At 38.8% G+C, this 13,595-nt stretch overlaps 1 protein-coding gene across 11 annotated transcripts in view; it reads right to left on the reverse strand.

Annotated features, from left to right (window-relative positions):
- Positions 1–13,595, reverse strand: part of CAPRIN2 (caprin family member 2) — a 28,688-nt gene that overhangs the window by 4,417 nt on the left and 10,676 nt on the right. For 3 of the 11 annotated variants that reach the window (XM_015866007.2, XM_015866014.2, XM_015865967.2), the window contains exons 9-19: positions 12,135–12,977; positions 11,229–11,270; positions 8,333–8,464; positions 8,054–8,141; positions 7,525–7,580; positions 6,832–6,942; positions 5,513–5,623; positions 4,732–4,884; positions 2,653–2,836; positions 1,105–1,290; positions 24–127 (exon numbers count right to left, since the gene is read on the reverse strand). In XM_015866007.2, coding sequence (XP_015721493.1) covers positions 24–127; positions 1,105–1,290; positions 2,653–2,836; positions 4,732–4,884; positions 5,513–5,623; positions 6,832–6,942; positions 7,525–7,580; positions 8,054–8,141; positions 8,333–8,464; positions 11,229–11,270; positions 12,135–12,977 — 2,010 coding nt within the window. The remainder of the gene's footprint in view (positions 1–23; positions 128–1,104; positions 1,291–2,652; positions 2,837–4,731; positions 4,885–5,512; positions 5,624–6,831; positions 6,943–7,524; positions 7,581–8,053; positions 8,142–8,332; positions 8,465–11,228; positions 11,271–12,134; positions 12,978–13,595) is intronic. The other 8 variants (XM_032445479.1, XM_015865976.2, XM_015865983.2 and 5 more) reach the window with 7 other exon arrangements.

The raw sequence follows: 13,595 nt of genomic DNA on the forward strand, positions 1-13,595 counted from the left end.
ATGAAAACAAAGTCAGTACTTACTCTCTGAGAATATGGCATTCCTGCATAATCTCTAGCAGGAAACTGCAGCTGGCCATAGGTGCCATTAGTTATTGAAGGTGACCCTCGGTAAGCATCAAAACCTGCTTAAAAAGTGATTATTCATTATTAACCATTTAATTTACACAAGTTCAAAAAACGATAGTAATCTGAGCAATTAGAATGTGTATCAAATAATGCAGTCACACCTTCATTCCTCATTAAGAATTGTGATCTCTGATTTCTGAAATGAGAGCACTCATTTTGCTGTTAGAAATGCACATGACATTTTACTATAATCATATTTATCCTCTTTAGTTATTAGACTAAGCAACAAAGAGGACCTTAAATAATAAAGGGGACCTGCAAACAATTTAATACCATGCACTTGAAAATAAACCTTAACTGCTGGCAAGTTCAAACTACTTTTTGTTTTAAAAACACGCTCCTACAAGTTAGGAAGAAGTCTCAGCCCATTAACTGAAACAACCTGTATTTCACACTAAGCATGCTTCCACTTCAAAGTGAAGAGGCTGCCACTACCAGAAACTTTAAGTTAAGATAAGTAAGCAGAAACTTATCATGACATTCCAGCTAGCAGCAGCACTGTATAGACTAAACAATCCTCCTTTTAAAATCCTTCAGTTTCTTATTAATCCAGAAGGGTTCTCCATTACTGGAACCTCTTTCTTATCCCAGTTTCTGCTTGCAATATAAATAGTGTTGAACAAGTAGTATCATTATCATCTGAAAACACCTATCCAAAATGTTAGCAAGTGACAGAGGACAAGAAGAAAAAAAGCAAGGGAGGGAAGACATTTAGAAGAGTAGACAGTAATTTACTAATTGAACACTTAAATTTCCATAATTCAACTATGATAGTTCACATAACACCCAAAGCACAGGGACTAACAAAAGCCTCAAAATTTAAGCAAATTCATTCTATAGACAGACCCTAATTTATGCACATTGTTCTTAAAGTAGTTTGATGCTTCACATAGAACCTAAATTAAATACTATATATTAAAACAACATTCCAGTATGTAACATAATATTTTTAAGGCAGTAGTAAACAAAGACATACCTTTGTATCCACCAGGGGAACGATATGAATTGGCCAGAGACCTTCCACCTCTAGCAGATCCTCTGACAGACCCACGACTGTTAAGGTAAGGCTGAGGGGGTCTGGGAATAACATTTGTCTGTGCTGGATAAAAGGCAAGGCTACCATTGCTCACAGAAACAGCTCCATCAGGTTGATAATTCACTGCTTAAAACAAAAGACATAGGTGAAAAACTTTTATAGCTGCAATAGCTTAACACATGTAGAAGCAAGTGCAGCATTAGGAAGTTAAGCAGATTAAGCTGCTCAGTGTATCCCACACTTGTTCTTTCCTTAATTTAAATAAGCAAGTTCTTTCCCTTTGTTGCATAGAATGTAATACTTGTTATGAAGTATATCGTAGACGTAGTCCAGGCTGACTGTAAGCCTCAAGTATTCAAGAATGTCAGTTCTGCCCTGTTAAAGTTTACTAGCAGCATCAGGAAAATAACCAGGTTAGAATAAAAACTACTACCACTCAACTGAACTGAAAATTTTCACTTAGTCTATACTGTTCTGCTAGCAGAAAGTCCTCAGTGTTCTACGATTAACTAGATCACACCTCAGTGTTGACATCCTTTAGTATGATGAAACAAATTCCTCTCATCTAGATAGCAATAAGACAACTATAGAGAACTGCAACTACAGTTGGGTTCCGCCTCTTGAGGAGATGCTCTTAGACACAGTATTAAGCAGTTTCATCTCAAGCAGCAGGTACTGTATCCAAGAATGTTTTTCACTCACAACATGGATAAGTGGTTAGCTTTAAATACAGACCTGCAGCCATGAATGGGTTCCATAAATCTATGCTCTAACTCAATCCAAAAACAGATTAATATGGATCCAAGTAGATCATGTCTAATCTTTCTGAAGCTCCCGCAGAGCCACTGCACAAAAACAATCAGATATGGTGTTTCACCTGAAAGCTGTGCAGACTGCTGCTGATCACCTCCTGTAGTCTGATGAGAAGGAAAATTTGAGCTAAACAAGGTTTCCTAACTGCTGCACTTACTGTTCTTTGGAGTTCTTAACCTTAGAACATCTGACTGACTTCACGCTACCAGCCTCAAACAATTCCTGTGAACAATATTCTGGCCGAAAAAAACAAAAACCCTAAGTGACCCTGAGTCACTGATTAGATAACTTGAAATCCAGATTCCTATGTGTCATCTCACCCGGGAAACTGCACCAGGCAAATTTAGTGCCTCATTTCATTACAAATCCTTAGCGTCAGCTCCATATAGTCATCTGGTGTCAGCATCTGAATGTCAAGCAGATCAGTTTTGTTCAATAAAGGCAGCTCAGGACTCTACTTATCACAAGTACTGTCAACTAGATTACAGCTGATATAACCCTGATGTTAACAGTTGCTACATAAAAACTTCAGTGGTTAGGAATTCTACTGACTTAAACTGAATGTACTCGCAGTACGTTAACAAATGTATATCTGAAGCACTTTTACCCAAGGAGCTTTTATAACCTGAGGAATTTTAAGGACTGCTTGGAAATGCAGACAAGTACAGTTCTCACCTGAAGACAGAGATTCTTGTGAAAGAGATGTTTGTTCTGCAACATGAGAAGACTGCAGCTGGCTCTGAGGAAGAGTCTGTGTACTTGCTGTAGAGAAACTCTGGTTATATCCTGCTGAATATGAAGAATCCTCCTTAACTTCCTGGTCTTTACGTGGAGGCAGAGGTGCATTCACTTTAAATACCTGTAACAGTTCAAAAGCATGCTTAACACTACCAGCTAAAGTCTCTGCCAAATGCCACCATCCTGCTACACTAACTGTAGATTAAATCACAGTGTCTTGATCAGTTCCTAGAACACCAGTCATTTCATAGAAAGAATTGAGATCACAGCATTGGTGTTTCAACTCATCCTTTGACCTCACAGTAAGTTTGCTGAAGGTAGTCTTGCATACTTTGCAATTCTACTTTGCAATTTGCCAAATTGCCAAAAAGTAGCAGCTTGACTGAACACAGCAGCAGCTCCCATTGAGTAAGCTAGTTTGCTTCCAGTTGAAATGTTACAATAATGGAATCTTCAGATTACACGGCTCTCTGGTAACACAAAGACAAAAAACAGCATAGACCAGTTCAGTGATTTGTTTTTCTTTCCAGTTGAACTCCAAGTCATTTTCCATCCATGCTAAAAGGCTAAACAATGAACAGTGAAAACCCAGTCAAGAATTCCAGTTGCCCTAAAGCATATCCACTTACGAGCAAGTGGTTCTGCTACTGCTGTAGTTTTCTTTCTAAAAGAGAAGCAAGGATGTCATACGGCCAAGATGTCAGCATGCTAGACTACTTGTAGCAAGCAGTCTTTCATCAGTGAGGGTCTTGAGTGGAATTCTAATGGGGTTATACTGCCTTTAATCCCCCATGAGAGCAATGGCAGCAATAGCATATTCAGATGTTTAAGGGTATGTAATCAACTGTGGCTTTCTTATTGTCTCATTACTGCATCACTTTGCTAAGGAAGTATCTGAATCCTGTCTATCTACTGAAATCCAATAGCTATTACTGGACCAGTCCCCCAGTATGACTTCAGTTCTTCAATCATAGCATGCTGTTTTGACTTTTTTTTTAAACTCCAATGAATAATATTAAAATTAAGCTAATCTACTATGTAATACAACCAGTTTAAAACAACTTCCCCCACCTCCACTTGTGGTATACTATTGGAATCATTTCTACTAATACGGCAAGCCAAGAAAGAAACATTACGGTAGTGATTTACTAAAGAACAAACCAAGATGTAAGGTGTTTTAGCTGTACCTATAGTTCTTGTGCTTTGAAAAGCTATTAATCTCTTCTTCCCTCCACCAATTCTACTACATAACTGTCCAGAAAGTTGTAGAACTGCACAGGTACACTTGTTGAAATGGAAAATTGCCTTTGGAAAGTCTCAGGTGATCACCTCCTAAGTTTGCTTTTGAGCAAGAACGTTAACTGAAAATTTCTACCATCTTCTGAAAAACGGATCAGAGGGATAGATGTGCCTAAGTACAGAGAAAGAAGCGTTAAGCCCTAAATAGAGATCCCTGAAAGGGCTTACATCCCAAATTGCTGGACAGTAGCAGTGTTAGCAGTGTTTGTGACATTACTAATGAGAGATGCTCAGGTTATGTTTGCAACAAGTACTGCTCAATCTGTGGACTGCTCCAGATACCTCATTAGGGATGGATAGGGAGATAGTTTGACGGTTATGAAGGACATTTTTTCCATGATTCCAGTGGACTGAGTTTTACCCTGCTAATGCAAACAGTTTAAAAAGCAGCAAGGCAGACTTAAGCTTCAGAAAGCTTCATGGTACCAATAAGGATTCCATCTCTCTCCTTCACAGTCTTTGACATCCATGCATACAGTACAATCAACTCTACCTTGGGGAGTAGGCAGAAGTTGGTCAATTTAACAACTGACTTCTTAGTTCCTTGAGGATACTAAGATAGTCCAGTCATTGATGAAACAGTTCTACTCTAGATTTTAAGCATGAAAGCATCAAAATGATCTATCAAGTTCCATATTACATCAAGAGGAGGCCAGCTTCCCCTGCATTAGGATTAAGTTATGAGCATGCTTCTCAATGATTAGTACACACACTTACAGTCTGCATAGCTTGAAAGGGAGCTGCTGTTATTGTGACAGAACTGCTGCTTACTGGAGGAGACTGAAAGCTTTGCCCTTGTGGTACTGGTGTTATGGAGGCGCTTGAAGTTGGCAACGGTGACTGTGGCTCACTTGGGACAGGAACAGTTGCCTGAGGGAAAGAATATAAATGTAACAAGAGGTCACTTGATAGCTATCAGGCAGTAACAGAAGCAGTTAAATTGTTCTAAAGCCCAGACTGACAGAAGTCAGCAGTTTCTACAGGATGACATTTGGACATAGTAAAGCTACAAAATAGCTTTTGCTTACAATTTCAAATCTTGCTGTGCATCCTCAGCAATCAGTATTTCTATCACACTCTCTGCTGATGAAGTGAAATGCGCCTATGAGCTACTATACATACCACTCATTGTATGAATTTCACAATAAAGAGGCTTAGGTACTTTTATCCAACACTAAGGAAACATGGAATGCTCAGTCCAGTTGGTTGGAAGATGATTCTCTGGTTGGAATTAAAAATAATTTATCCTTTCCAAAGGAACCCAGGTTTGTATCTCTGCCTCCCTCCAGCTTATAGTTCAGATTAGAAACAGTGCTGAGTTTTCCAAAGTACTAACCAAAATTAAAACTCATCAGTGCAGAGTGGCTAAACTAAGCATTTATTTAGAATATCAATAGACTCCACAAATCAGAAATCAAAAGGAATAAGTCTAATCTACACATATCTGACTTGTATTACCCTTTTCAGTAACATTTCTAAACCGTTTGCAATAGCTCACCTGGGCAACTTCAATCTTTTTAGGTATCAGTGGCTCAGAAATATGTGGACTTGTCTGATACAGTGGCTGGGAAGCATACTTCTCAGTCTCTTGAGACAGTGATGCTGATGCCTGGAAGAAGCCATACACTGACACTATTACAAGCGCTACAGAAAGTAAAAGGTTCTGCATGAACCACTCAATACCAGCACGTAAGTTGAAACAGGTAGATTTTGAAAGATCAGGATAAACAATAAGTCTGAAGTGCACTAAACAGTTACCTTAACCAAAAGTCATAAGCAATTAGCTTTAAGGACTCAGACAATATATTCTGTACAACTAGCCCTGCAAAGTCAGGTAATTCCAAGAACTTTGCTGTGAGGAACTGCAACAACTAAAAGTAACATCAGTGCCAAATGGAAAACTGTCTGATGTTAAGCATCTAATAGACTTACAAGGCTTCAGAGAAACAAACATTGCCAGGTGCCTTAACTAGAGAACGCACATATTTTGTAAACTCACACTTGCAATACTAAGTTTAGGAATTGCTTATACTTAGATACACAGCATAAAGATGAAGGCTACCAAGTCTTGTTCTTGCCACATCATCACAGGTGCAAACAGAACTGCATTTCCATAACAGAACAGTATGCTCTTTACTATGAAGTATATTCCCCAGTCATGCTGAGACCAAAAGAATCTTACTACTGCTTTATAGTCCTCTTGCTTCTCATGGATGAAGAAAGCCATAACACTTCAAAGTTCAGCAACTAGAGATGGGCTAGGCACAAGAAACCCTAATTGCAAATACTACATAAGCAAAAACAGAGCATTCTCCTAAAAATTAGATGTTTGGCATAGTACAAGTTTTCTTGATTCACGTTAAATGAAGATAATTAAGTGTAAGAAATTTTATTGCAATGTAAAAGATAGTGTCAAGAACCAGGCTAAAACCACTGATTCAAGAGGTAGAAGACAAAGAATTACAGCTTACAGTCTGCTACTGCATGACAACATCCACCCTAATTTATGGATCTTCCAAAGTTAGAGAGGGTTTGAACGAAACAGAACTCTGCAAGAATGTGCCACACTTCCAAGCCAGCATTTTCCTTTCTACACTTTTCCCATTTCAACAGGCATACTATTCACTTTGTATTTGTGTGTTATCAGGAATGCTTTTCCAATGATATTTACATAATCCACAATGCACTACTTCTGTCACCTGCGCTCAGACAGTGTATAGTTAAATATAGTTTATGGAGGAGAGGTCCCACCACAGATTTCTGCTAAGGGTGGCCATCACAGACCTTCAAATACCAGTGAACACCAGAGAACATTACCTGTGCTGCCTGTGGTGTTACCAAGTCCTCAGTTTCAGAGCCAGAAAGTGTCTGTTCAGCAGATGCTAGGGAAGTACTAGAACCATGCAGCGTCATGGATGATTCAGTAGCCTTGCAAGAACAGAAAACAGGATTACGGAAGACTACCTTGAATACTTGATTGTCCCTGAAACTCATTCTAAGCATTTACAAATCAATCTCAGAATGATGCAGAACTTGAAGTATTCTGACCAGTAAGTCAAAGCTTTTTCTTTTTTAAATTAAGAGTTATTACTTGTAGTAAGTAAACCTATTTAAAAGCCAAAGTAGTTAATAGTTAAGGTACACACAAGCACATTAAGCGAACTTAAGGTTCACCTAACAACAGCAGAAGCTGCATCTTAAGTGTAATTAAGAATCTCAAAGATTAAGACATTCATGATCTAGAAATGCAGTACTTTCTCCTGCACACCACTATGACCTGAAACTATCAGTTAAACTTTTGAACATGCCTTCAGCATATTACTTTACTCCAATAAAATTAACATTTCTTCCTGCATTTGCTTTATGATAAGTAACAAGAGCAGCAAACGTTGACAGATTTCTCTCTCAAGATAGTAAACTGAATTTATATTACACTGGTTATAAAGCCAATGTTATATTATTTCTTGGCTACTGCTTTGCCTTCTCAAGATGGCCCTAGCATCAACTTACTCGCAGGGGTTGTTGAAGAAAATCACTATGACTTGGCAGTTTCTGTTCTTTTGAAGCTGTAAAAGAACATGAGTTAAGCAACAGTTTTTAATTAAAAAATCCAAATTAATAAAAAATCAAGACCAATTAAGTATTTAACAAACTGGGTAATGTTTTATAGCCTAAGAACCACCTAAATGATTTCTTATGGCCAATTATACTTGCAAAACAAGCTTTATATAGCTAGTTAACTACTCTTGCTCCTGAGCTCACTCATGGTATCTATATACCACACCTAGACAAAAATCTAGTATACTGACAGCATGCCTACTCCACACCTGAATTTAGATGAATATGCAAGTTAGTGATCATACAAGCATTCCATTTCTAGGAGTTTAAGCCACATCCAGCAACTGTTTAAGAAGTTAAATGGTTTGAGCTGCTCTGACAGACACTGGGGCTGTCTTCCCCACTAGGTGTACTGATAGCCAAGCAAACCCTGCTGGGTTTTGCCACAGCTTACACAGGTTATGCTTACAACATTACCTACCTACAGGGCTACTTGCTGGAGTAACTGAAGGTGGTTGAGATGAACCAATGGCACTTGGTGAAGCTTTATCAAAATCCAGAATGGATTCCTTTTGGAGAAAAAATGACCATTAGTTGGTAGAAAACTAGATTCCGCATACAATTGAAACATTCATTTGACAAGTTGCTGTTAACTAAGAGCTAGATCCATTCATTCAATGCAAACATGCACGGTCAGCACTGTGTTTTTCCTAACCTAGTATGCATTGGATCTGCTACAGCAGCAGAGCAAAAAACATACTTGCATGAAGTTATAAGTCCCTTGTATCTGAGTCATCAAATCCTGAAGCTTTTCCCTTCTCAGTACCGGATCCTTTGGAAGAGTTGAAGTAGAGCAAAATTCTGCAGCTGGCTGATGTACAGATTTAGGCACCTACAAAGGAAAAAAGATTATATTTAACACCGAAAACAAGGCAAGCTGCTTCACCCAATATACTTCCAGAGTAAGCTATAAATACTGGATACCACAGGCCAAGAAATTCTGTTTTTCATGTTTCCTCATTCAAGTTCCCACTTTAGAAAAAAAAATAAAAATCGGCTGTTATCAGAACTAGTTAAGCCATAGAATTCACTTGAATTGATCTCTTACAACTATGTACATTCAAGCTGAGGGCCAGAATAACCTTAAAATCAGAACTGTGTCACTCAAAACTTAACATACTTCCTTCTAGCAAAACACATGCCACTAAGTACAGATCTTTTACTGGGATGGCATTTTCAGACATTCTGAAGAAACTGCTCCTAAGAGATGTACTGCAGCAAGCAGGTTATCCATGATCAGTCCTCTCTGCTTTCAGAGCTATGTGCTCGCAATGTAACAGCTCCAGCAGAAAGTATTTTATTATACTCTGAAGATCAGCATGAAAAATATACCTGTTCCCCCCGCCTAACTTTTTGTAGCTCAACAATGACTTCCACAGAGCATTATTACTCCTTGTTTCAGATGGTCTCCTAGTTGTTCTACTATACTGGTTTTCACTTTGCTTTGAGAAATAAAAGTATTTCATCAAAATACAGAACACTTTCACACAGCACCAATTCTTGTCTTTCCAGCAGATTACTACTGGATTACTTCTGTATAAGGGCATAATTGAGTATTTACATTAAGTCATTAGAAAAATACATGGCAGAAGAGCACACGACGTTTTTAATCATCACACTAGATTCAATAGAAATTAAAGTGCCATCGACTAATTCTAGGTTTTGAAGACTTGTCCTATCTGAAAACTGCATTTGCAGAAGGTTCAATAACATGCACAAAGAAGCCTAGAGGGTTCAGTGAGCTTCACAAAGCACAACCCATGTATGTGCAGCACTGCATTAACACTGTGTGAGTCCATTTTAGTACATGGCCCACACAGTAACTAATTCTTGAGCTGTGAGAAGTTCTATTTTACTCTAGAGTAAGTGTGGTACCTTTGTACTATTCATCTTAATTAGGAATTCAGATGCACAAGCAACAGCTTTTACTACTGACTTTATGCAAGTTTTTACTGTTCTCATTTCCAAAAACACAAACCTATTAAGGATCCAACTCAAAAGTTACAGATGAATAAAACTAAATCTGGGCAAGTTATCAGTTAAGTAGGAATCACAACCTGCTCCTCCATCCCTTACAAAGGCTTCATCTTAAAACACTTGCTGTCATGTTACCCTCTTCCTCCTTAGTAAAATTCACTATGACAAGTACACTACTATACATTTCTACATATTTGCAAACAGGTAACAGGTTGTTTTTGGTTTTTTTTGCCTTTAAGTACCTAACCAGGTAAACTTGACAGTGTCTGAAGCCATGTAGGTAATGATCAGTCTTAAGTTCAGACAGTCTTAAGTTCAACTTGCATATTAAACAAGTGAAGACTGCCTCAAAACAGGGAAGCCAAAAAGACTGCATTGTTTCACTCCTGGTTGTTGAAGACTATAAAATCCTGCCAGCTTCTGCAATCTGTTAGGTCTGCTACTTTGCCCGGTACCTTGAGGTCATACTTGATCCTTGTGAATTGATTCCAACTAGGAATATACTACAGCAATACAGTTCTCAGCAGTACATTGTTTTAACTAGAAGAACATCTTGATAAAAGATGCTTTGAAAAGGAAGTACCTTACTTAAAGCTTTATGTTTAAAGCTGAGAGGGTTCCCTAGTGAACAGTAAGATGCTGTGTCAAGTTATATTTATGAAGAATAATGGTTTAAAAGACCTACACATCCACTCACTCAGTCCACCTTCTTAAGTAGGGCGCCTTAGGGTACAAAGATTAACTTAATAAGCATACTTCAAAGCCTCAAAACCTAGCAGTTCATGAGAAAACTTCAGAGCTCTAACATGGAATAAGAAAAGGTTAGATGTCAGCTCCAGAACAGAAGTTACACAAGCCTTTTATCTACCATACACAAGGTCATTTTATTTCTTCCAGGGAAACAAGTGGATTTCACATAGCATTGCCTCCCCTGCTTTTCTTATAAGTTTCACTAACCAGGAAGTTGAAAATATTTTAATTATGTTCTTTACATGCAGCTTAAGTTAAACTAAACATTCAATTTTATGAAGTCATAGAAAGTTAGCTAGGTTGACAGCACACTTCTTAACCATTTAGTGTACTTTCAACTTGCCAACAGCAACAATGAAAAAAGCCAGGTGGTGTTTCTTTAAGGCCTGCTACCTAAAGCAAAGTTTGGGAGCAAAACAGGCTTCATTTACTAAATCGGGAAGGCAACATAAACACCACCTCATTTAATTTGGTGGATTTGCACACCTGCACATTTCTAATGAGAACTCCTTGGCAGATGGGTTATCCCCAGCTGCCCAGAGTCCCTCCTTTTCCTCAGCACAGTTTTACCAACTACTTAAAGCCACCCATCTTATGCAAAATAAGATACCCATCAAATTAGAAAAAAAAAAACTTGCTTTTTGCTGACACCAGAAATTCCAAAGTATCTTAAAATGCTTGAGACTGTTCCACTAGTTCAAGTAAACTCCATTACATTAACACTGTGCATAGTTGGGTGTGCAACACCTATTTGTGCTCAGTTACAAGGTGAAAGAACAGAGTTCTATACCTACACCACCACCAGATGTGATTCTACTCAAGCTGAAACACCCCACCCATTTGGTCACCCAGTGCTGTGAGATACCTACTCTTTTAATCTCATGTTCAACCTTCTGCTTGCGCTCCCGCCTCTAGAAGCAAGAATAACCATTTTTCAGTTTTGCCAGGTTTACTTATGAGACTAAATTTAACAACCATTTGCTGTGAACAATATGAAGTAAATTGATTTCTGCTTCCTAGCAGAAAGAAGGTAATAGTGCTGACAGTAACTTGTAGGAGAGAACTGAACAATTCCTTATTTTCTTCCTCAAGTCTTACTTAAGGATGTAACTGAACTCTGCCTACAACCTTATCTGTCTATAAGGTAAGAGAATTGTTGCTACCTGAATACAGGTAAGAAAAACTAAACATAAACCTGGCAGCCTGCTCAGCAGTCAGCCCTACAGTGGGTTTCATTTTACATCTTTAAACAATTTAGTTGTTAGAATCTCCAGGGCAGCAGTATAGCTTTGCATTCATCTGGAAATACATATTTAAGCTTCTGTACAGTTGGTATTGCTTGAACTAGACGTTAGTTCTCTTGAATCAGCTATTTTAATCAAAAGCCTATAAAATTACAGAAGTGCTATTCGTATGCAGTCACAGAAAGTATTTGATCCCCAGATGAGTCATACCTGCTTTGTACTGATAACAGTGGACAGAGCCAATAGCTGGGGATGAACTAAGTTAATTCTTCTGTCTTACACATAAAGCAGTTAATCAAGGTTCAAACACAGCAGTGCTGTGTTGATGTAAAAAGCCAAGCGCACCATCTTGCTATTCAAACACAAAGCTTAACTAACAGAACTGAATTACTTCACCTAAGAAAGAACAAAATGGGAATCTACACAGGTCTACAAGCTACACCTTGTAAAACCTCTGCTAATAAGGAAGCTTTAGTCCAATACACTAATGTCAGAAGTTCATGACAGGTAATACTACATATGCCAACTCACTTCTTTGGGTTCCATATCAAGCTTCTTTGGCCCCATCTGCTCCTTTGGCCCAACACTTGCAGCTCCCCAGGACTTCGGAGGATTCTGTAACTGCTGTGATGACACTTGCTGTTGCCTCTCAGCTGTTTCCCAAGCCTCTCGAGTTTCCTGCTTCTTTTGCTCCGGCTCCTCCCTAACATGTGCTGCCCAAGCCTTAACAGGCTTCTGCTTCTTCTGCTCTGACTCTTCCCTACCATGCACTTCCCATGATTTCACAGGCTCTTGCTTCTTTTGCTCTGGTTCCTCCCTAGTTTGGGTCACCCAAGGTTTTGGAGACTCCTGCTTTTGCTCTGGTTCTTCCTTAGCTTTTGTTACCCAAGGTTTTGGAGACTCTTGCTTTCTTTGTTCCTGATCTTCCCTACTTTTTGCTACCCATGGCTTAGGAGATTCCTGTTTCTTCTGATCCTGCTCTTCCCTAGCCTTTGCTATCCAGGGTTTGGAGGACTCTTGTTCCTCTCGAACACGTGCTACCCAGGCCTTTGGAGCTTCTTGCTTCTTCTGTTCTTCTTCAATACGGGTCTCCCAAGGCTTTGCAGGCTCACGCTTCTGTTCCTCCTCTTTAACACGAGCTTCCCAATGCTTTGGTGAATCTGGTCTCTTTGTTTCCTGCTGCCTAACACGAGATTCCCAAGGCTTTAAGGTCTCTCTTTTCTGCTTCTGTTCCTGCTCTTCAATATCAACAAGCATTTCCCAGGATTTCGGAGGTTCTTGTTTTCTAGCACATTCAGCTTCCCAAGACTTGGGCTCTTCTGGCTTCTTCTTGGCAGAGTATTCTGCTTCAGGCAAATAACGCCTGTTGAGAAACTATATAGACCAAAGAAACTTAATGGCTCCAAGAAAACATTTTGCTACTACAGATCAGGTCAGTACTCAAAGCTTGGCTAGAAGTAGAACTGAGGCAGTTTAAGCACTAGCTACAGAAACCATGTGGCCAGTTATGGCTTTATTGTACAGCACTGAAGATTAGTGCTTTTTTTTTTTTTTGTGTGTGTGTGTGTGTGTGTGTGTGCCACAGAAGTATGAAAACAATCCTGAACAGCACAAATGAAACACAGTTAAGCTGAGTGTATCTACGACCCTTATCCTCAAGGCTAACTGAAGTTCTCAGGCAGTTACAATACCAAGTTCAGTTGTAAAAGGTAGCTCTCCTGAACAGAGAGAAGGCTATAGTACCTACTACTAGCCATTCTAAAAAGCATAGCACCAGAATGTTTGACCTTGGTAGTGTGCAGTAATCAAGTATAACTGATTCTTAAATGGAGTTTTAATATTAAAGTCATAAGTTTCTCTGATTTAGTACAGTTGGACTTCAACCCTATTATGTGAATATTATCAATATTCTGTCAGTTCTCATCTCAGATATCCTAGAGATGTCCCAAGTTACTACTTTGTCATGAACAGGAAGTCAATATCTGAAGTGAA

Source organism: Coturnix japonica, chromosome 1 (genome assembly GCF_001577835.2).
Source record: "Coturnix japonica isolate 7356 chromosome 1, Coturnix japonica 2.1, whole genome shotgun sequence".
Classification (NCBI taxonomy): Eukaryota; Metazoa; Chordata; class Aves; order Galliformes; family Phasianidae; genus Coturnix; species Coturnix japonica.